The sequence below is a fragment of the Carlito syrichta genome, unplaced genomic scaffold (genome assembly GCF_000164805.1).
Source record: "Carlito syrichta isolate Samal-C Ts95f unplaced genomic scaffold, Tarsius_syrichta-2.0.1 Scaffold311583, whole genome shotgun sequence".
Classification (NCBI taxonomy): Eukaryota; Metazoa; Chordata; class Mammalia; order Primates; family Tarsiidae; genus Carlito; species Carlito syrichta.
Window position 1 is genome coordinate 199,005 of NW_007255679.1, and position 24,622 is coordinate 223,626.

The window sequence follows — 24,622 nt, forward strand, 5'->3', positions numbered from 1 at the left end:
TGAAATCCAGGAGCCTGAGCCCAGGGACCTGGGAAGGGTGGCCCTGAACATGAGCACCTCAGACCTCAGAAAGGAGGTCTGGACCAGCCTTGGCATGAAGACTCCCTTCTCTCTGAGGCTACTCATACCAGATGATGCCATGTCATGACCCTCAGGGTCTGAAGATTTGAGGGACCACATGAACCCCCCAGATTGTTGAGCGACTCCAGAAAGGACAACACTATAATTCCCCACCCATCCCATTATATAAAAGTCATGGGTCACATTTAATTTCATATGAAGAAAATACTGACACATTTCCTTTATTTCTTTTCTTTTACATTTTTTATTATGAAAATTTCAAATCTACACAAAGAGTGAGAAGGAGAATCGAGAGGAACCCTAATGACCCATCATCCATGTTCAAGAATCATCACTGTGCTGCCGGCTTTGTGCCATCCATACCTCCCACTCTCTGTTCTGTGCTAATTTCTAGCAGTTATCGAGGCATAACATTTATGACATTCACCCATTACAAGAGTACAAGTCAATGATTTTTAGTAAATTTACACTGGTGGGTCAGTATCACCACAATCAAGTTTTAAAGCATCTTCATCACTTCAAGTCCCCAGTGTTGTTTCACAGTCAACCCCTGCATCAGTTCTAACCCCAGAACCACTGATTTGTGTCTCTACAGATTTGCTTCTTCTGAGTGTTCATGTATGGAGAACAACACAATATGTAGATTTTTGTTTCTGGGTTCCTTTACTTAACATAATGTTTTTGAGGTCCATCCCTGTTGTGGCATATGTGAAGGGACCCTAAAAAAAACCCAGGAGTTTATTTATAAAAACACTATGTATTTATTCTTACATGCTTAAACTTCAGTCAACTTCAAAGTACTCTTTGTTGGATGTAGTACACCTATCGAGATGCTTTTTCCATCACTGTCAAATTGGATACCTTTTAGTGCTTCTGCCATTTTTTGTTTCACCTCTTCCGCATTGGCAAAACATTTCCTTTTAAGGACTTTTTTCATGTGGAGAAACCCAAAAAAAAGTCTCTTGGGACAAGATCAGGTGGGTAGGGAGGGTGGGGCACGGAGGTCTGTTTTTGGTCAAAAACTGCTGAACACTCAGCATAGGGTGGGCAGGTGTGCTCATAATTCACCCATCACAAAATGAACACATGCTTGAAAGAATCTCAAAAAAAAAAAAAAAAAAAGCCTCACTGAAGCCAAATTCATCCTCTCACAACAACGCTAGCTGGTACACTGATGTTGATGGCTTCCTAGAATACTTACCTAGTGGGGAAAGCCTGTACTACAAGGGGCTCACCCTCCAAAAGATAATTCCAGGTATTTGGGGTCTCCCTTTGTATAAATTTCTCAACTCTTTTTATTGCTGAGTAATGTTCCATTCTATGGATATACCACTTTTGTTTATGCATTTAACGGGTTGATAGATAGTTGGATTGTTTCCAGTTTGGGGCTTTTATGTTGTAAGAATGCCGTGAACATTCATCGGTATGTCTTTTTGTACACATTATCATTTCTCTTGGGTAGATTCCTAGGTGTGGAATTACTGGGTCATATGGTAGCTTTTTAAGAAACTAAAACCTGTTTCCAAATGGTTGTACATTTTGCATTTACATTTCCACTGGCAACATGAGAATTCCAGTTTCTCCACATCCTCCCCCACACTCACTTCTATCTCTTTTATTACAGCTATTCTAATGCATGCAAAGTCAAAGTTGCACTTCAGTACGGTTTTAATTTGCATGTTCCCCAATAACTTATGATGCTGAGCATCTTTTGTTGTCTTTATTAGCCCTTCATATGTCTTCTTTTGTGAAAAGGTCATTTAGGTCTCTGACTAATGTGTTAATTGTGTTGTTTGCTATCCTCTTATTGCAGTACAAGACCTCTTTACATATTGTGGACCCACACCCTTTATGAGATGTATGATTTGTAAAAAGTTTTTTTAAGTCAGCATCAGACTTTGCCTTTCCTTTTCTTAGTGATGTCTTCTGAGCCCCTTCCAACATGGATGGTCACAATATTTATTCCCACCATGATGATCACAATATCTGCTCACCTGGGATGTGCAGGGGCCTGGTTTGGCTACAAAAAAATAATCAGAAAACCAGTTTCAATGGATACTTTTTGAACTTGACAAAGCACAAAGATTGCAACCAGAGAAGCCAGCTCTGGCTCAGCCTCTGACTGACAGGATGGCCCAGGAGAGGGAAGCACAGGGTCTCCCAGGAGGGAAGGAATGTGGCCCTGGGGACACTTGCTGGGGTTTTGAGGCAACTGGGTGAATCTCTAGATCAATTGGGTGATAATTCACACCTTCCGATTCATGAGCAGGAAATTTCTCTCTGTTTATTTAGCTCATCTTTTATTTCTGTCACTAGTGTTTTATAATTTTCAGTGTACAAATCTTACACTTCTTTTATTAAATTTATTCCTAAGTATTTTATTCTTTTTGGAGCCATTATGAATAGAATTGTTTTCTAAATTTCATTTTCAGATTGTTCATTGCTGATATAGAAAGCTACAACTGATGTTTGTATGTTGATCTCATGTCCTATGACCTTGTAAACTAATTTATTTCCAGCAGTTTTCTCTTGTGTATTCCTTAGAGTTTTCTGCACACAAGTGGATGCATACTGCATACCTCCATGCCCAAGGTCACAGCCCTCCCCAAGAAGGGTGGGCCTGGGTGACTGCAAGGCATACACAGGCCTGGCATACCTGCTCTTTGGGACAAATCTGCAGGTCACCACAGCTCTGAGCTACTGGAAGGACCTGCTGTGGCCCTCAGTAACCACTGTGTCAAGCATTAGTTCTCCTGCCTGGCCTGTTTGCTCTTTCTTTCGGGTGTATATCCCAAGAATGTTCCCCAGTAAACTTCTGCTCACAGTCCATCTGACATCTTTTATGCTTGTGTGTTTGTGGAATAAGATTAACCTCAACCTAGCTGTAAATGAAACAAACTGGGATTGCTCCTGTCATAGGTAGCTGTGCCTGGGAGCAGCGCGGAGGTGTCTTGCTGTGCCAGGATGTGCATCCCTGCATCCTGGCTTCTCCTTCCCCCAGCCCTGCAGTCGGCAGCATGGCCTGGGCTTTTGTCAAAAGGTGCCCATATCTACAGGAATGTGTTTGGAGTCAGGAAGACCTTCCACCTTTGGAAGCTGCTTGGCCAGGGGCACCCTTGTGGGGAAGATTCTAGACAGAGCCAGATCTTCAGGAGCAGAAGCAGCATGACTGGGGCCAGCGATCCCAGAGTGGAGGAAGCGTTCGGGCCTCACAGGGTTGTCCCTGACGATGCAAAGGTGGTGCTTAGAATCCCACACAGCAGATAAGATTCAGAATGAAACCAGAGTGGTGGCAGTGGCTACACTGTTGCAACAGAAGTTGCAATGCTTGTGAATAACACAATTTACTCCAGCACATGATTGTGTCTGTGTGTGTGAAACTGCAGGCATAGAGTTTGATTAATAGTCAACGTTTGATAGAGGCACTGTTTGTGTCACTATTATGAGCATTATGTTTCCAACTAACACGAGAGGTGCTCTGCAACTCCCCACAACCAGGACTTACCGTACTAAGGGCTGCTCCTGCTAGATTTTTTGCTTTTTCAGACACAGTGTCATGGACTCCGGAGGCAGATAAGGTAGCCCAGAAAAAGGTAGACTTCAAAGGAGGAGAGGTAAGGACATCCTTGTCCCCATCACATTCCAACAGTGGGTGTGCATTCTCACACAGATTCTGCCCGTCTCCCAACGATTGGGGATGCAGCTGCTGAAGCTGTCACCCAGGCACATGCTGTCACACTGCCATGCCCAAGGTCACAACCCTCCCCAAGAATGGTGGACCTGGGTGACTGACTGCATGGCGTACACAGACCCGGCACACTTGCCTCTTTGGGACAACTCCAGCAGGTCTCCACAGCTCTGAGTTACTGGAAGGACCAGCCGTGGCCCTCAGTGGCCACTGTATCAAGTGTTAGTTCTCCTGTCTGTCTGCTCTTTCTTTCAGGTGTATATCCCAAGAATGTTCCCCAGTGAACGTCTGTGCACAGTCCACAACTCTTGAAAGCACTCTCTACCACCCCAGATGCAGTAGGTACTCAGAATGTATGTGCCATGTGGACAAATGAGCAGATAAATGCCATTTAAGGGCAGCTCTCAGAGAGGAATCCGACACTATCCAATTTCCACCTCTAAGGCTGCTTGCTGCTGACTGCTGGCTTAATTGGACGGTCCTCAAATGTTCTCTTATGGGACTAAGGAAGGAATCTTTAGCAGGCATATGGCTACTTAATTTTTCTATCAGGCTCAAAGTGATACAAGCTAAAAGCACTGAAGAAATACACCAGCACTCCACATAATGATGGACACACCAACACTCCACACAATTACTGCCCACAAAAGAAGAAAAAGTTGTGTTCCAAATTACGAAGTAGTTAAAAATCCTTAGCTTTTCATCAGGGTCTAGAGTAGTGGGAGTGGGTCCCCAGGCTTTCTGGCATCATGGACTGGTTTCATGGAAGACAATGGTTTTGGGATGATTGAAGTGCATTACAATTTATTGTGCACTTTATTTCTATAATTACATTGTAACATATGATGCAATAATTATTATTGATATCATGAAATTAATTATTTTGATGAGTCTGCAAGCAACCAACTGATTATGGTCTCTATGAAGTCAAACCTAATGTTCATCTGTATTTGCAGCTGCTCCCTAGCACCTAGCATCAGCACCTCAGCTCCACCTCAGATCATCAGGTATTAGATTCTCATAAGGAGAACACAGCTTAGACCCCTTGCATGTGCCATTCTCAATAGGGTTTAAACGCCTGTGAGAATCTAATGCTGCTGCTGATCTGACAGAAGGAAGAGCTCAGACCATAATGTGAATGATGGGGAGCAGGAGTAAGTACAGATGAAGCTTTGTTTGCTCACCTGCTGCTCAATTCCTGCTGTGTGGGCCCATTCTTAACAGGCCGAGCACCAATATCAGTCTGTGGCCTGGGGGTTGGGGACCCCTGGTCTAGAAAGACTGTGCTCTGTCTGAGGATTTAAGTACCTTTAGAACAACCCGTGTGCTGTTCTAACTGACCTAACATTTAGGAATGTAATTGTTGATTTAGGCATGTCTTTGGAAAAACATCCAAATAAATCCTCCGAGGGGATACATGCCTGCCTAGTGATGTTGGAGGACCCTCAGCACCACGATCCCTCTCCCGAAACATTCTCAGTTGTTAGGTCATCAAGAGAAGCCATTGGTTGTTTAAATAAAAACTGTAGATGCCACTCTGGACTGCACAGCCTAGACTTAGGGGAAGGGACCCTGGAATGGCTGGTGGGTAGGTGTTGGGGTTTTCCAGAACATGAACGAATTTCAGGGAGAAGGCTAGAAGATAAGGCTCTCTCGGAGGGAGGGGCACAAGCAGGACTCCAGGAGGACCTGACCAGCTGAGGGCTGACTTCTTGGTCAACACACACATAATCTAGGACCTCAGTACATGGTTTTCAAATCCTCCACCCTGTGGCAACACCCTTTTGAAATCATCTAGTCCTTCAGTTTTGCAGCAACATGGAGGGAACAAGAATTGAATGTTATTGTAAATGAATGAATGTTATTGTAAATGAATTGTAAAAGAATTGAATGTTATTGTAAATGAAACAACACAGACACAGAAAGACAAACACCACTTGTCCCCTCTTGTAAGTGGGCATGAAGTAACATGCATACATAGAAGCAGGGTGTGAAATGATGTACCCTGAAGACTGAGAGAGCTGGGTGAGGGGACTGGCCTGTGAGGGACAACTGCAGGGTGTGTTTGAGTCACATAGGAGTCATACGGGAGTCCAGAAGGCCATGCTCCCACAGGCTGTGGCCTGTTTCTCCCCACTGTCCAGCCCTTGGCTTGCCAGGACTACCATGTCAGAACACCGAGATGTGGCTGTCCTGTCAATGTGTACATGGCATCTATACCCAGAGGCTGGGTGCGTTTGTTTATTTATTTTTATGTTTTTCCCTCTTTCTTATTTATCCTTTAGTTGTATCTAATCATGGGGTACAAATGTAGTATTGCCACATTGATGCATTACCCTGTGTTGGAGTCAGGGCCTACAGCTGTCCATGGATGGAGTCCACTGACCCTAGCAGGCAAGCCCTTTCATCCTCACCAGTCATCCATCACTAGAGCCCACTATCCCTAGCAGGCCAGACCCCTCACACACCCCCCAGCTGTCCCTCACCGGAGCCCACTGTCTCCAGCAGGCCAGGTCCCTCACACCCCTATCCCCAGGTTCAGTGATGGATGGCTGTGGGGGTGAGGTAACTGGACTGCTGGGGACTGGGCTCCCTCCATGAATGGCTGCAGGTTGCAGACAGGGAGGAGGGCTCATCATTCAATGGGATGAGTCAGGAGAGAGGCAGTGATGGGAGGAGCCTGAAGTGAACACCACAGGGGACTTCTACCACCTGAAACCAGAAACAAGTCCACAGAGAAAACCCTCTGGTAGTATTCTCTTCCCTCAGGAAGGTCTACACAGCACACAATTGCATCAAGGGACTCAGGAAACCCTTGGAGTACAGAAAAGGACTTAGTCTCTCTTAGAATATGTTCTCCTATAACAGCCTGTGGGCATGAACCAATATCTGTGAGATCACAGGGAGGGACTGAGACACAGCCAGCTGAAGGGTGTCACGACATAGTGGCACAGTCAAAAATGACACTGCATGGCTGTTGGATACCAGGTCAGTTGGCCACGAGAGCCCTGGAGATGGTCCTGTTAGGGGACTGCTAGTGCCCCACTCCATGGCACTGTGAGAGCATGCCACAGTGTCTTCACTCCATGGCACTGTTAGGGACAGCCACAGAGTCCCCACACTGAGGCCCAGTTAGAGACAGCCAGTGTCCCCACTTGAAAGGCCTATAAGTGACAGCCACAGTATCCCCACTCCATGGCCCTGTGACAGCCACAGTGTCCCTACTCCATGTCTCTGTAATTGACAGCCACAGCGACCCCACTCTACAGTCCTGTGAGACACTGCCACAGTATTCCCACACAGCCCTGTTAAGAGACTTCTACAATGCTTCTACTCTGGTTCCTGCTAAGGGACTGCTACAGTGTTTCCACTCCAGTCCTCATCAGAGGTAGAACACAGACAGTGGAGAAAGGGAGAGTCAGAGAGCAAGTGTGGAGGACAGAATGAAAAACTTGGTCAGAAATTTCTGTAAAGATCGGAAGGCCAGGGAAGGAGAATTCATACACTCGTAAGACTCTAGAGCAGGAAATGCCCTGTGAGGTCATCCAATTGGTTGGTTTTCACACTTTTGTGTAGCCACTGGCCCTTCAAATACTAAAGAGAAACCTAAAGTGTAGAACAGAGGGGAGAGGGATGTGGTTGTTTTCTCATGCCTGGGGTGGGGGTGGGGGGTAGTGTGAAGGGGACAGTTTCATCCTCCACACTATGAGATGTTGGCTGGGAATTTCCAGAGGGGTCTAGACCTGAGAGAAGGGCTTCAAGTTAGACTTCACAGTTCAGGTGTCATCTCTCCTGTCCCCGCAAATAGTCCTGGGAAAGTAAGTTTCAGAGGCAGGTATATTTCCTATGAATAATCATGGAAGCCTGTATTGGTCAAACATCTGCAGTAGGTGGTTAAAGCTGTATCATAGAGCTGATTCCTTGGGATCAGTTGCTGGTTCTAGCAAGCCCTCCATGTGTCGATATCCAGAAAAGTGTTTCACCCCTGTGTGCATACATCAGCCTCCTCATCTGTAAAATGGGATACTAGTAGACTGGTGCCCATATCCTGGGGTCATTTTAAAGACGAAATGGGCTATTCCACTTAAAATGAGTAGCACAGTACCTGGCATGAGGCAGCAATGTGTGTCTGGCTCATTAGTTAAGAAGGCTATCATGGACCAGGCCCTGTGCATGTCTCAGAGAGGGCAAGTAGAACAAGATGCTCTTTAAGTTTTCAAGTAATAATTGCTTTCACTTATGGAACACTTATTTTATGACAAGAATTTTATTTCTGGGACCTCTTGTGAATCTCCAAAATGCGTCCACAAATCTTTAGATACTCTCTCCAACAAGTGGAGCCTGATTCCTGTCCCATTGAGGGCTAGACTTAGTGGATCCCTTCTGGCAAGACTCACATCCCCACAGACATAGCTGGGCGGCCCAATCTTTTTAACCAAACACCAAACCACCTGGACTTCCCTTTTAGCTGAAGAGAGACAGGCTCAGTGCTGGCTGTGGCATGGAGAACAAGTAATGCTTTACCAGCTATTTTTGAGTATCCCTTGATTCAGGCAAGCTGACACCCCCAATCAAACTTCACAGCCACTAAGTTGTGGAATTAATTTGATAGGTAGATGATAGACAGATTTGAGAAACAGAAAGAGAGAGAGGTGGCCTATCTTCAAAAAGACTCTGTGAGGGATAGATTGTTGTCCATTTTACAGATGAGAAAGTCACTGCTAGAAATGCTCATTATTTTGTCTTTGTTCACCCACTGGTATGTGAAGAGAGGTAGATTTTGAGCTCCAGTGTCTCCAGGGTCCAGGGTACTTCCACTCTGTCACTCTGCCTCTAAAAGAAGTGGCAGGAATGTATCCAGCACAGGGAAGGCAGCACCTCCAAGGAGCCAGGGCTCTGGGGAGGCCTATTGGTAATTAAGTTTTGGGGAAGCAAAAGTTTGACTTGGGTTTTGGACTGCACAGGAGTTGGCGCCCCAACCCCTGTGTTGTTCGAGGTTGACTGCATGTGAACAAGTAGGCAGGCAGCACGGAATGGTGATGAAACATGTGGCTTTCAAGTCAGAATGCCAGGACCCTCATGAAGGACTTAGAGGGACTTCTGGCAATTCGATTCCCTTCACACACTGTGAAGAAAATGTGACTTCTGTGGCTGCTGTATCCAGTCATGTTCAGGTGAAGTCTTTCTCTCAGCCCTGCACATACAGCCACTGGGTTTCAGAGTCAGTCTTTTCCAGACCTGGGTGAAGACAGCTGTCACATCAGTTCTTAGGTCATCATCATTTCTGCACCTGAATGAGCCCTGTGAATAGCCCCCACCCATGATTCTCATGACCCCTCCCAGCAAAGCTCCTGTCATACTCGAGAGCCAGCCCTGATAACCTCTTGTCTCCCTCCCCTCACAGAAGATAAACATTCACTGTGGTGGCTTTGAGGGTCTAATAACAGCTGCAGCAACTCCCCCTATCCAAAGGCCAGTGGGTTCCAGGTCATTCTTATGACTTGGTGTACCTGCTTCTTGTGAGTAATTCCTGTCTACAGCCTTTTTGCTACCAAACAGATGCCCCCCTTTTTATTCCTACATCCCCAAATGCCCATAAATGTGTGTGTGCATGCACCTGCACACAAGTGCATGCACATGCATGCGCGCGCGCACACACACACACACACACACACACACACACACACACACACATTCTACTTATCACCCTTTCATGAGAACAATGGCTAAATAATGTACATATTTGTAAAGCCTCAGTTCTGCTGTCTTCTATGGTAATGGTTCTCAACCTTTAGTGTGTATTAAAATCATCTGGGGGACTTGTCACCCCCAACATTACTGGTCTTCACTCCCAGAGTTAGGAAGGTCTAAGTGGGACCTAAGAATTTTAATTTCTAACTAATACCCAGGTGATGTTATGCTGTGCGTTCAGCACCCTGACATTGAGAACAACTGCTCTAGTTTTTGAAAGGTGATACAGGATTCTGTTCTGTGCATTAAACTGTCTTCCCCAAATAAGTACATTGAATTTCTAACTTCAGTCCCTGTGACCTTATTTGGAAACAGGTCTTTGCTGATGTAATTAAATTTAGATGAGGTAATACTGGATGAGGGTGGGCCCCAAACCCAACGATAGGTGTCCCTACAAGGAAGACAGCTGCATTGAGAAAAAGGACATGAAGTAATGGAGGCAGAAACTGCAGTGAGTGACACAGCGCAGAACAGGAGAATGAGGGTTGCCTCAGCCCTACAGCTGCAGAGGCACAGGGACCCCATCCTGTGAGCTTTGGAAAGAGCATGACCCCACCAATGCTGGACTCTAGCTCTAGCCTCCAGAACTCTGAAAGAATATATTTCTGTTGCTTTAAACCACTCAACTTGTGACACTTGGTTAGACAGCTGCAGGAAGTGAACACACAGTCATTGTGGAGCTTGAGCGAAGAGCCCAGTTCTCTAGTCTTACTGTATCCCCCATGTTGTCGTGGCCTCTGCAGAGGCAGAGCAGACTGCCTCATGCCTGGACACTGGAATTGGCCACACGACCCAACTTGAATGAAACAGGGGAAAAAGTGAAAGTGCCCTGGCATGGAGCCAGGCCTCACAGCCTGATGCTTCCGGTGGCCGTCCTGCTTCTCCACCCTTCCTAGGATAATGGCTTCTCCTGGAGCTGCCTGACTTAAACACAAACCTGCCCGGTGCAGAGCTGCCCCACCTACCGGCCTTAAGCTCAGTCTCTGAGCCCAGCCAAGCCTAGAACAATGGAAACCTTCCCCAGTCCACCCTCCAAAAACAAAACCATGAAACAAACCAACAACACAAAACTTTGGCCTGAACCTGGGTTCTAGATGCTGTTCTGCTGTGGTGTGAGCTGGGCAAACCTTTTTGGTTTTCTGACTCAACTGTGACATGAGAGAGCTTAAGGAACTTGTCTCTAAGTTATTTCTGAACTGATTCCAAGTAACAAAAACAAATGTATCCATCTAAGAGCATGAAACATGAAAACAAAACCGAAATATCAGCTTGCAGTTTCATTGGGGAAAATGAAGACTTAGTCATGCTTAGGCAAGTTGCTTGTGCCTCTTCCAGTCAGCCGTCTTTCATAAGCACATAGTACGTGTATTACGTTTTTATCAAGGGGCAGAGACAGCACCCGCGACTGGATCATCCAAGGTGGGCCACATCAGTCCTTCCTTACCCCTACAGAACCACTGGGGGCACTAACACGATCTAAATGAGAACAACACTAAGCACCTCCACACAGGCTGAGATGAGTGCCTGAGGAAGGGCTCACAGCTGTAAGAACGGACAAGCCCATGCTAGAACCAGAGACCAAGGAGTGTCTCGTCAGAGCTTGCAGACTTTAGTCCAAGAGCAAAAGATGCAATCTGAAACTGTCAAAGTAGAGTGGAGGGATTAGGTTGGGGTCATCCCGACTCTTTGTCAGTCAGAAGGGGTTGCACAGGGAAGAACTACGTGACTGATGAAAGGCGAATGACTGCAAGGGTCTTGGCAGGAGGAAGCCAGAGTTCGGGTTGATGGATCTGAAGCTGAACATCCTCCAGCTCACCTCTTCCATGAAGACCACTGTATTTAACGCGTTCAAGGAAAGTTTCACTCTCGGTGGGTCATTTTGCACAACTAAGGTAGGATTTTATTGAAATGCCCAAAATGAAATTCTTCATATCAGAGTGCATTTTTTATACATTTTTGGAGGCCAATGGAGTAAGCTGCATGTTGACTCCTGCAGAGAAGAGGTGCTGGGCTGGATGTGGAAGATTCAAGTGCTGCCGTCAGGCTCTGTCCAGCTACTTGAATCCAGCCAGGCACTTGTCCTTCCCACCCTCTGTTGCACACTGAAAAAGTGAAGTCAATAATGTCCACTCACGATCAGTGCAAGGATGAAATTCTATAATGTATGTGAGGGCTTATAGTACCCCATATGAAAATGAAAGTGTAGAAATATGTTAGATAATTATTAACAGGGAACAAAGGGGATGGGTGGGGACTGATAAAATAGTAGCAGCAACAAGGCATCTTGGGCAGCTCTGTTTGGCAGAGGCTCCTGGTCACTGAAGCAGGGGTGCAAGGGCCCACTGAGCCTTGAGTTTTCACCTCTTGACGCAATGATTCAGCCGTGTGAGCCAGCCACGCCTTTTCTAGGGCTGGGTTGGTGTGTGCAGAGGATGCATGGCTCCAGGTGACCACTCCTCTGCTCGAGAGACCATTCAGTTTCCACCAGGAGTGTATGGGCCCATCCCCAAGAGTTCTGTGGACTGACTTCAGGCAGGTGTGTCATTCAGACAATGTGTGCATTGCCAGCCACCACAGCCTACACAGCCAAAAATCTTCCCAAAATCTTTCGGGAGAAGGGGCAGGTGCCTTGGGCACTGTCCTTCCATAGCTACATTTTTCTGCCTATCGGAGAAGCCTCTGTGCTGATCAAGTGCATTCTGTGACTTAACAGCAAGTCAGACCAATATAAACTTGCTTCAGATCTAGCAAGCAGCCTGGAGCCCTGGTGATCTCCTAACTGAAGTGTGTCCATGTTGTTAGGGCATGGCTTCTGGGCTTCCTTGAGTGATGACAAGAGCTAACACTTATTGGGTGTTCACTGTGTGCCAGGACCTGTGCAGTACTCTGCAATCTCTCGTTACTGCTGAGCACCAAACTGTGAGCTAGCCAATAGGTATACTACATAGTCATAGTATTCTGGGACATGCAGGAATATTGAAGCACAGAAATGCCAAAGACCTTCGCCAACAGTCAAAAGCTAGTAAATGGGGGTCAGAATGGCAACCTGTATGTCTATGACGCTTAGTGCTTTAATCAAATATTAAGGCAACTACAATTAACATGAAAATAGATTCTTCTCACATCATTTGAGCCTTTGATTTCAAAAGTGTAGTTTAAAACAACGATGCCACAGAATTTCACCAGCTTATTACAATACAAGTGACACACAGGATGATTTAATCACACACAGCAAGTTAAGCACAAAGCAACAGTATGCATTTGCTCAAATCATGAGCCCTGAAATCTTGCTTACTCTTTCCAGAAAGCTGGCAGAACTTGAATGGTTGGCATTTGTGTCCATGACTTGGGAATTTGACAGTTATTATTTTGAGACCAGCCTGGACAACTTGGTGAGACGACATCTCGACAATTAAGTTTTAAAAAATTAACTGGACATGGTGACACATGCCTGTAGTTCCAGATACTTGGAAGGCTGAGGTGGAAGAATGATTTGAGCCCACCAGGTCGAGGCTATGGTGGTCAGGAGCATGCCACTGCATTCCAGCCTGGGCAACAGAGTGAAACTTCAACTCAAAAAATACAGAATAAAGAAAGTTATATTTTTTTCATTTTAATAACAAAAACTTTTTTTCCCTCTGTTTCATCATGTAAAAAGTTTTAGTCGCTAGGGTTTGAATTCTTTGGGTTAGATTCACAAGATTTCCCTGGACAGAAGAGAAATGTGATAGTCTATTTACTTTTGAGATTTATGAATGTTTTCTATAGAAACTAGTAGTGAATATAGCAACCTAATTAGAGCACTAAGATACTTACATACACTATTCTAAATTGTAGGATCTGGTGAAATCTGTAGTCTCATCGTAATATTTCTTTTTAAATTTAAATAGCTATAAGCTAATAAGCCTTTTCCCTTTCTGTGCCTTCTGATGCATTTAGAAATTACTGAGTCATTCTACTTCTTATCCTTTCTGACATTAAAGTGTTTAAAATCCTTCATTTTAGTGTTATTGACAATTCCAAATTGGCCAAGTGTTCGTGAACTTGGATTTGTGATCAGGTAATCAGTATAGAAATCTAGATAGAGTGATTGATGCTACCAAACTCTGTGCTCAGCACTCAAGCCCCTTGCTACCTTATTTCGTGTTCTTGAGACACTGAGCAAATTGCTTAGTCTCACTGAGCCTCAATTTCCTCATTAGGGAAAGGGTGCTAGCTGATAGAATTGTAGGGATTAAAGAAGCTAATGTATGTGAAAGTGCTGAGAAGAGTTTGCACTTGTAATTACTCAATAAATGCTACTTATAATAACAACATAATGACAATAGTCCTACTAAATCATTTACTGAGTACATACCATGTAACCACAATTATGGCCGAAAAGATGGAAGATACAAAGTCTGAAACTCAGTTCCAGCCCTCAAAGTGCTTATGCACCAGAAGAAACAAACAAGAGCATAATAAGGAATGCAGAACTTGGCTTCTGGGAGGCCTGGGGTGGGCTCTGGACTTTGTTCCTCACTAAAGCTGGGTGTATCAGATAGGAACTGTATGTGGCGGCTGATACCAGAGACCAAAAACTACCACCATGGAAACAATACACAACTGCAGCCTGCAGGAGAACTTGAAGCATAGGACACGCTGTGCCTGAGTCACAGACGCAGAGGGACAGAGGTAGTGGGTGGGTATTGTTTTAAGCACTGTATTTTGGGTCATCAGTTTCCAGTGGTAGATAACTAATGCCTGTGATCCATCCACATTGTTGTGTATAGTTGTAATTCCTTCATTCTCATTACTTTATAGCAGGGCTTGGCAAACCTTTTTTTTTTTTTTTTTTTGCAAATGGCCAGGAAGGAAATGTTTTAGTCTTTGTAGGCCAAGAGACAAAACTGAGGATATTATATACTTACTTCTATATGATTTCCATGTGTCACAAAATTTCATATGTCTTTTGCATTTTTCCCAATCGTTTAAAAATGTAAAATTCATACTTAACTGGTGAGCCGTGTTTGGCCCACTGGCCACAGTTGGTTGATTCTGCTATATAGAATTGTTTGGTTATACCACAATTCATTAATCCAATTTATTGTTGATGGACATGTGGGTTGTTTTCCATTTGGGGAAATTAAGACAATACAGCCACAAACATTCTTGTGCGTGTCTCTTGGGGAACATGTATATGCACACCTGTTTGGTATTGGTACACACGTAGGAGAAGAACTTCTGGGTCACAGGAGGAGTATATATTCAAGTTAATATGTCACATGGCTTTCAAACATGGTTGTACACATTTATACAGCAACAGCAATATATGAGTCTTCACTGTTTCACAATCTTGCCAAGAGCTGGTGTTTTGTGTCTTTTTTCTTTTGGCCATTCTGGTAAGAATTGTAACTTTGTCTTCAAAGCATCCAAGAATTGTAATTTTGTCTTCAAAACCTCTGCTCAACTGTTGCTTATCTTTTATTAGGCTGAAACACATGGAACTGCTCTATTTATAAGCTGAAAAACTTGATCAAACATTGGCTATTTCATATGGTTCAACCCAGTATTTCCTTCACATCCTATTTATATTTATACTAAAAAAGGAGACTCAGCTGGAATGCACATCAGTTGGGAAACTTATTAAAGGCTTGAGCTAAAACAAAGTTTTTGAATTAGCAATGGATATCAGTGATTTTCATATCTTAATATCACCCAGATCTTTAAAAGCTTGAAAGTGGACCAATGATTTTTACCCTCACTGAAGATCTGAAACACCTGTGGGTTTCTCAAATGTAAGTGCCCCAAACCCCCATCAGACCTGATTCTGTGAGACAAAGGTGGAGCTTAGGAATATGTGTTTGTGGGGCTGATGCCAGCCCAGGTGGAGAAGACACTGACTCAGCCTGTCCTGTGGCTTTTCTTCCTGTTTATTCAATTCAAGAAAAGACTTCATTCTTTGATGATTTGGTATACACCAGGGAGGAGGGAAGCACCTGGATTTCAGTTCCTTCCACAATGCTGGGCTGAATATTAGATTGGGAAATTATTTTTCCCTTGGAAACTGTGCCTCAATGAAGAGGTCTCTCTCTGCTATACCTAGAATGGAAAGCTTAGGCTTGATATGCACATAGCTCCCATGGACTCAATATTAAGGTATCACCAAGAGTGTTTTATGGCCACATACATGCTCTTTTAAAAATATTCTATCCATAGTCATATCACCCAACAGGACGACTAACACGTACTTAGTGACCAAAAAAACAGGTATACACGTACACACTTGAACAAGATTGTGTTGAAAAGAAAATTTTTCCCCCCTTATGACCAAGACATATAAAGAAATATCTAAGTAGTCACCATGGGAGGAATCTGATTATTTTACAGAGTAATTTTTAAAAATTATAAATGGATGTGGCACCACATGCATTTCTAAGCTCAAGGCTTTTAAACCGTCCAGATCCAGATTTGTTCCCAAGGCCATTTCCACGACCTGAAGCCATAACTGCATGTGTATTTTCACGAGCTGGGAAAAAGTTTGGAAACTAAAAAATTACCAGGATTTTCCAGCTCTGGGCTCCGGTCGCCGTCCGCGTGTTTCCCCGGGTCCTGTCTCTTGCGGCCCCCCGGCACCCGGGGTCAGGACCGGGTCCCCGAGTTGAGGGCGCAGGGCTCCTGGGAGCTCATCGCCACGCCCCCTGGCGGCTGTCGCGGGCGCCTGCCTTCCGCGTCCTAATCGCCCCCGGTGATGCGCCTGCTGGGGACCTTTAGTCCCAGATCTCCGGAGGGTCGGGTCACCAGCGGGGTCCCCACCACCCCACGACCCAAAGCGCGGAGGGGCGAGTTTCTCCCGCACTTGTGCAGGGGTTCGGGGGCCTGCGAGCGGCGCCGAGGCCGGCGGACCAGCCCGGGATATCCAGGGAACACCCCCAAACCCGGCCGCCCACGCAGTGCCGGGCGCTCGACCCTCCTAGTAGGGCAGGTTCAATCACCGGGCCCCTCTCAGCGAGGATCGAAGCCCGGCGCAGGGCATCTTGGGAGTTGTAGTCCTGGCCCCACCGGAGCCCTTCTCCAGGTTCCCTCACGAGCCCTCTAGGAGGAACAGCTCTGTTCGGGCCCGCTGAGACCGGTGCTGCCGTCAGAGTGCCCCTGGAGTGCCGCTCTGGCGGAGGACTCTGGACGCCTTCCCGCGTCCCAGCAAGGCGCAGGAACTACACTTCCCAGGTTGCCCCGCGCCGGGCAGGAACTACACTTCCCAAGTCGCCCCGCGCCGAGCGCCCGCGGCAGGTGGGTCCCGAGCCCAGGAGCGCAGGACGCTAGGGCGAGGGCGAGCTGGAGGCGCGGGCGGGAGGACTTCGGCTTGGGACAGGATGCGCGCGTTCAGGACGCTTTGAGCATGGCGGTGGAAGGTAAGGGGTGCCGGAGGCATCTCCAGATCCTCTTTCCTGTGCCTCAGTCCCCTCGTCCCTGGTGCGCTCGGAGGGCGTGGGGGCAGGGGACTTGGGGCGGCGGGAGGGTACCCGAGCGGGGAGAGCGGTCCCTCCCCTTCTCCTCCTTCTCCACCTGTGATCGCCCACCGGAGCCTCGAGGGGGCCCGGTGCCCGCTTCACTTGCTATGGGGCGACGCGCAGGTGTGCAGGACTGGATTGGGAGGTGGGGAAGGTCCCTTCTGCGAGACGACGACTGGAGACGGGGGCCGTGGAGTCCAGCCCGGGATTCCAGCCCTGGGGCGTCTTTCTTTCCCCTCCCGCTGGTATGCTGGTGATCCCGGTAGGTTGGTGGTCCCGGGAAGCCTGGTGGCCAGGCGGGGTCTGGTGACTCGGGGCGGCTGGTGACTTGGAACGGCCGGTGGCCTGGGCACAAGGCTGGTGACCCAGATGGGGAGGCTGGTGGCCAGGGGAGGCTGGTGGCCAGAGCAGGCTGGTGACCTGGGGAGGCTGGTGACCCAGTTGGGCACACTGGTGACCCGGGCGGGGAGGCTGGTGACCCAGGAAGGCTGTTGATCCAGTTGGGCATTCTGGTGACCCGGGTGGAGAGCTTGCTGACCCCACACGTGGAGCCCCAGCCAGGCTGTCATTGCACAGCAGAGACCTGGGTTCACCCGGGCCTTTGCATCCTCCTCCAACCTGGACAGGTGGATGGGGGTTTGGGAGCAAGGTGGTTCCTGCACCTGTCCCTGCTTATGCTGCCCCTTGGCCCAGCAAAGTTACAGACATGGTGTGGGATCAACCAGGAGAAACTTCCACAGCCACTTGGATTCCAGGAGTACCTTTCTCTGAGGAACGCCTTCCTTTTCTTTTCTTTTCTTTTCTTTTTTTTGAGTTGGAGTCTCACTCTGTCTCTCAGACTGGAGTGCAGTGGCCTCTCCCGGCCACCACAGCCTCGACCTGCTGGGCTCCGGCGATCCTTCCACCTCAGCCTTCCGAGTAGCCGGAATTACAGGCATGCACTACCACGCCCGGCTGATTTTTTGATTTATTGTAGAGATAAGGTCTCGCTGCCCAGGTGGGTCTTGAACCCGCGGGCTCAGGCAATCCACTCACCTCAGCCTCCCAAAGCGTGGGATTACAGGCTGACCCACCGAGCCCAGCTTCGCCTCACCCTTTCAAAGTGCTGGAATTACAGGCTGAGCCACCGAACCCAATCTTTTGGGGTTTTTTTGAGTTGGAGTCTCACTCTGTCTCTCAGACTGGAGTGCAGTGGCCTCTCCCGGCCACCACAGCCTCGACCTGCTGGGCTCCGGCGATCCTTCCACCTCAGCCTTCCGAGTAGCCGGAATTACAGGCATGCACTACCACGCCCGGCTGATTTTTTGATTTATTGTAGAGATAAGGTCTCGCTGCCCAGGTGGGTCTTGAACCCGCGGGCTCAGGCAATCCACTCACCTCAGCCTCCCAAAGCGTGGGATTACAGGCTGACCCACCGAGCCCAGCTTCGCCTCACCCTTTCAAAGTGCTGGAATTACAGGCTGAGCCACCGAACCCAATCTTTTGGGGTTTTTTTGAGTTGGAGTCTCACTCTGTCTCTCAGACTGGAGTGCAGTGGCCTCTCCCGGCCACCACAGCCTCGACCTGCTGGGCTCCGGCGATCCTTCCACCTCAGCCTTCCGAGTAGCCGGAATTACAGGCATGCACTACCACGCCCGGCTGATTTTTTGATTTATTGTAGAGATAAGGTCTCGCTGCCCAGGTGGGTCTTGAACCCGCGGGCTCAGGCAATCCACTCACCTCAGCCTCCCAAAGCGTGGGATTACAGGCTGACCCACCGAGCCCAGCTTCGCCTCACCCTTTCAAAGTGCTGGAATTACAGGCTGAGCCACCGAACCCAATCTTTTGGGGTTTTTTTGAGTTGGAGTCTCACTCTGTCTCTCAGACTGGAGTGCAGTGGCCTCTCCCGGCCACCACAGCCTCGACCTGCTGGGCTCCGGCGATCCTTCCACCTCAGCCTTCCGAGTAGCCGGAATTACAGGCATGCACTACCACGCCCGGCTGATTTTTTGATTTATTGTAGAGATAAGGTCTCGCTGCCCAGGTGGGTCTTGAACCCGCGGGCTCAGGCAATCCACTCACCTCAGCCTCCCAAAGGTGCAGGATTACAGGCTGAGCCACCGAGCCCAGCTTCGCCTTCCTTTTCCACTTTTGAGTTTGGTTTTGTTTGTTGACCGATGGTGCTGGGTGCTGCTTTGCATTTCTGGGGAAAAAAGCATGTCTGTGATGCCAAGCTGGAGGTCAGCCTGTACTTGAATGGTGGGATGAATGCCTGCGGGACTACATAGGAGCCCGTATCCACCTACAGACTTACAGTTCCCAAGTGCAGTCAGATCCACGTGAAGCTGAGGTAGGAAGAGGTGGGCAGCCAGACCAGCTCAACAGCATTCTGCCCAGGGGAAGAGAGTCTGTTCCTCAAGAGCAGGGGTGTGAGGAGCCATGAGGCTGGCATCTCCTCGCACCAGGACAGAGATGCTGAGCAGACTTGACGCTTGCTGTCCTCGTGATGACAGTCTTGACAACCTGAAGTAGCACCAACTTGGTCCTACACTCAATACCTAGAAACTCACAGCACCAAGAAACTCAGGAAACTCTGGCCTTTGGGCTGTCTCAGGCTCAGAGATCTACAGCTGATCACTCTCAGAGTTCCCAACTGTTACCAAAGCAGGATTAAAAAAAAAAAAAAAAAAAAGACCCCCTTCCCCCTCTCCCTCTCTCCCTCTCCACACATACATAATTAAAAAAACAAATAACCAAAGACTTTTTCAGATTGTCTTTTCTGTGCCAACAGGGCAAAAATCAGATGCCAAAAATCAAAACAAAAAGTAAAGGTAAAGTTCATCTTGAGCTTGAGGCCAAGACTAAGTTGACCTACCGGTCTCCCATCTCTGTCACCCATCAGGTGACACTAATTTGGTCTCTCCACACTTCTGTGTCCCCAAGTGAGGGACACTCCCACCTCCTGCCAGCCCACTGTGTTCTTGAAAACAACTTCCTGTTCACCATGAGAAATGTAGACTTTGCCATGTTTCTTGTAGAATGGGTGATTGTTCCAGTGAAGCCAGGCCTTGAAAACAAACCAAGGACTTGGAAAGGAAGTACATTTGGATGGCGTATAGATCATTTTATTTTCCAGTGACTTCTTTGGCTACTGTTCCTGTTTCGTAAACAGGAGACCCTGAGTTTGAATCACAAGCAGGACTCACAGAAAGAAGGATGGATTTGAAGCTTCTGCTGCAACTATGTTTCCCATCTTTGCAAAGACCTTGGCCTGGTTGCCCTTCCTCTGGCCTCTGGAGACCTGTCCTCTTGGTGCTTGTCCCAGCCCTCCCATCCCTTTGCCATCCCAGCATGCTGTCCAGGGCCATGGGAGCTTCCTACACAAGCCTCCCCAGTGCTGGTGGTATCTGTGCTGGCACCTGGTGCTCCATGTGCCTCTCACTAGATTTTGAGCCTCTAAGGGGCTTGGCACCATGCATGCTTGTACTTTGTATTCCCAGTTGCTAGCACCGTACCTGGCCCATCACAGGTAGATAGTAAGTGCTCATGAGTTGCACAGCAACTGTATTCATTGAGCTTTCATCACTGGGTTCCTAAGGGTGTGTGGGGCCTCTTTAGGAGCCTAAATGCCATAAAATAAAGGACTTCTGGGAGACCTGTAGGTAGGGGATACTTTTAAGAGAAACACCATACTCTCCAGCCTTTGTTCAGATGTTCCTGAGAGTCTTTTGGAGCAGTGGTTTTTGTCTACTGCTGGGTGACTTTGTCCTGCTTGGCCACATTTGGGACCTACAGGAACTGTTACTGGGTGCTGCCGGTATGTTGCTTATGGCTGGAGATGCCAGATGTCCTGCAGTGTGTGGCTGTCCCATGCAGTGTTGTAAAGACTGCGTGAGGACCAGTTGACCCAATTCATCAGGAAACACTGATTCAGAGAATGAAGGCTTTTGCTCCAGGAACTGGAATAGTAAATACAGTGCATGTCACTTCACATCTGAGCTTGAGGCTCCACATCCGGAGAACATGGGCTCACTGCTGTGTCCTTCCTGGGAATGTCGTGAGAATCAAATAAAGAAGGAAAGTCTGTAGAAGGGTGCTGGAACCCACATCCTTAGCAAATGGGACTTGTGTCTGCCCAGCCCTCTCCTTAAGAAAAGCCGTGCTGTTGGCACGTGTTCTCTCAATTTTCACTTCTTTATGCCAGCCAGTATTTCTAATTAGTAACAAATTAAAAGGTTTTTTTTACTATGTGTTACGTTTTTCTTAAGTAAACTAGAACTTGTAAAAGTGTTGTAGCAAGTAGTTCATTCATTTTGCTGAACCTGTCACTTTGTGTTTAAGATGAAAAAGAGATGCCCTTATTTATTCTGAAACTACCCTGGTGGTGTTTTCTTCTCTGAATTTAGTTTCAGCCTCCTGTTTGTGTTTCCTAGTCTGTTGTGACCCACGATTTGTGTTTATGGGCTCTGGGAAGCATGCTTTCTGGTGGTGGGGCAGCCTGCTACCTACAGTCTGCATGTGGTCAGGATCATATTGGCATTCATTTTTAAAAACTATGATATTGTAAAAATCACTGCAAATAGCTAGCAAACTAGGACCTCTATCTAGGAAGGAGGCAGCAGGAACTGCAAAGTAATCCGCTCCCTATGGGCAGGCTGTGTAGACGGCTGTTTTGGTGGGATGTTTTCTAACAGAAATGGGTTGTAGTGTTATTCAGAGAAAAGAAGAAAGCAGATTCATGGGAAACAGTGTTGTATTCATCTCGTTTTCTGGGGGTGGTGCCTGGTGCTTGGGAGGCCCAGGAATTGTTTAATGCGTGACTTGTGAATGCCCAGTTCTCTGAGCCAGGAGGGTGGAGAGGGGGCCTGCTCCCCAGTCTTCTTGCTCTTCAGAGGTCTAAGAAAGTATATGATGGACACTGTGCACAGTGTCCAGGCCTGAGGGAATAGCACCTCCGATGTGGAAGAACAATTCATTTTTAATATTCAGTTCCCACTGCTCCCAAGAAAAAGATTCCAAATGGAAGGCTGTGCTAAGACGATGTCTGTGTTAATATAGTAGACTAGTGGGTCTGAATGGCGCTGAGGTTCCATTCTAAGTAATGAATAACTGCTGGTAACTTGAGCAATCAGTGCTCAGATTCTATAGTTTTTTCTCCTGTATAAGAGTCAAAAACCCCCCATCACCAAAATATTGTAAGGTCAAGTCATGACAACAGTGACTGGGAAAAAGGCATTGCCTATGACCAAGAGGTGCCGTTGTGAGAACACTGGGTTTGGGTGCCAGTGAGTGATGACTATACCCAGTGTGAGTTTACCACTGAGTCACCATGGGAGAGGCACCATGTCTTTCCTGAAGGGCTGCATTGGGCTGTGTCCTCTGGCTTTGGGTTGGAGAGTAAGGAGTCTCAATAGTTTTGCACACAGCAGGGAACTGCCCCTCACAAGGGGTTCCATTTATGTCACTGGTGGCCCAGGAGCAGGGAATGAGGACCCCTGCAGCAGAGAGGGAGGGCAGGAGGAGACAGGGAGGAAGGGTAGCCCAGCCACCTGGGCTCCAGGCCTTTTTGAAGATATTCACGTCAGAAGGTGGCTTCTCCTTGCCAAGGATGGAAAGAGGCCAGAGCACCATTCTGATGTCCCTCAAGCACATGAGAAACAGACTCCCTTCCTCCTGCTGATTCAGTGGTGGCCCAACTCTTTTCCAGCTTCCTTTGCTTGTTGAGAACATTATTTGAATGTTTTTCTTCTGCCTGGAGGTGCTTTCTGAGGACAGGTCTTAGGCTGGGCCCATGAAGCTTGAATGAATGGAGATGGTTGGATGAATGGGGGGGATTTGGGGCGACTTCTCTCTCCACGGGACCTCCCAACTGCAGAGCAGGTGTTGTGAGAGCATCTGGACAACAGGTTTCCAGAGCGGCGTTTGTCTCTGTGGCCCCAACCAGGTGTTATAGTTAAGCCGCTGACTCTGCTTCCAGGCCACATGTCCCAAGGGACTTTTCCTTACTTGATTCTGTACTGGAGCAACCGGCTCTGCCCTCTGGCAGCAGCAGCTTCTGCTAGTGGGGACAGGAGGGCTGTTTAGAGCGCATCACCGTCGGTGCATGAGCAGGCAGGCCCATAGCCCATAAATGGTTTTGAGCCTGGCTGCAGTTCTACCACCCTGACTCCTGGGCTTTCAGCAGCTTTCAAGGCTTGGGTCTAACCACCTTCTGAATTCTTTCCACCCTGCCTTTATCTCTCTGCCCTGCTGGACTCTCATGCCAGAAGAGGCAGGGCTAGTATGGTGGTGCTGCAGATCCTTTGTGGGTGAACTCACTCTGTAGTGTAGGGTCCCTGGTGCTGTGGTGATATGTCATGAAGGGCAGCCGGGAACTCAGAACCCAAGCAGTTGGTGAGGGTCAGAGGTCATGCCTGTAATTCACCAGGAGATGGGGAGCTGCAGACCCTCCTTCCTGGTACTTACATGGGTGTGCACTTTCTGCTGTCAAGCCCATGTGTGAGGAAGGCTGTGAGGTTTGCGGGAGTCCTTTAGAGCAGAGAGTGAGCTCACCTGCCTCCTGCCAGCCCACCTGCCTCCACTCATGAAGGAGACAGGCAGATCAGGCTGAGTGGTGTGAGTGCAGAGTAAAGTATAAACCCTGTCACGTGGGAGGTGGGAGCTGAGGACAAAGGGAGTGTTTGATTCTGACTCATGTGGGATGACCCAGTGGAAGGGTGGCATTGGACTAGACGTTGAGTAGAGATATTATTATTATTATTATTATATTTTGAGTTGGGGTATTACTCTGTCACCCAGGCTGGAGTGCAGTGACATGATCATGGCTCACTGCAGCCTCTACCTCCTGGGTTCAGGTGGTCCTCTTGCCTCAACCTCCTGAGTAGCTGGGTCTTCAGGTGTGTGTCACCACAGCTGACTTATTTTTTGATTTTTTTGGAGAGACGAAGTCTCGCTGTGTTGCTCAGGCTGCTGAGTAGGATTTTGATGGTGGTGAAGGGGAAAGGTATGGGACAGAGTGATGTGTGTCTGATGTATGTTCCTGGTGGGCTCCCGGGTCTGGGTAGCTGAACCCTTCCTGGGCAGGAAGTGAGTGTGGGGCACCCACACAGAGTCTTTGGGGTCCTTCTAGACCTACTGGCTAGACCTACTGCCTCCCCAGATCTCACACAGGGTCCTGTGGAAACTACCAGGCAGGTGGGAAGGCTTCAGGGAAGGCTACCCTCCTGCAAGCCAACCTGACTCCTCTCAGGCTTCTGGGTGGGATGCAGTGGCATCGTGCTTCCAGCTGGCTCAGGAGAGCAAGACTGACTATATTTAGTCAGATTTGCCTAAAATGTGGGTGCAAGGAGCTGTCTGCACAGCTCGCCTCCCCGTGGGAGGGTGGCCAGCCACGCTGCTGCGCCGAGGGTGTCAGAGTAGCCTCCTGCCCTCACCACCTTGCACTGGCCCAGGAGGAACTTGACCCTCTGCTTCTCGTGGCTGCCCTTGATGGAGAAGGCATCTGTGGTGATCTGTTTGGCAAACCCCAAGTCTCGAGGGTGTTTGTGGACGAGCCATAGGTATGGCCCTCAGAGTCACAGCTACCCTTTAGACCCAGGGCATGGGGTGGGTGGGTTGGGGCCTGCTGTGGTTC

The 24,622-nt window shown here is 47.9% G+C and overlaps 1 protein-coding gene across 1 annotated transcript in view; it reads left to right on the forward strand.

Annotated features, from left to right (window-relative positions):
* The first annotated feature begins 16,850 nt into the window (after positions 1-16,850).
* LOC103271359 (sterile alpha motif domain-containing protein 12) overlaps positions 16,851-24,622 on the forward strand; it is a 216,688-nt gene continuing 208,916 nt past the window's right edge. Inside the window, exon 1 of the mRNA XM_008068833.1 lies at positions 16,851-16,911. Within this exon, the coding sequence (XP_008067024.1) occupies positions 16,899-16,911 (13 nt within the window). The 5' untranslated portion in view covers positions 16,851-16,898. The remainder of the gene's footprint in view (positions 16,912-24,622) is intronic.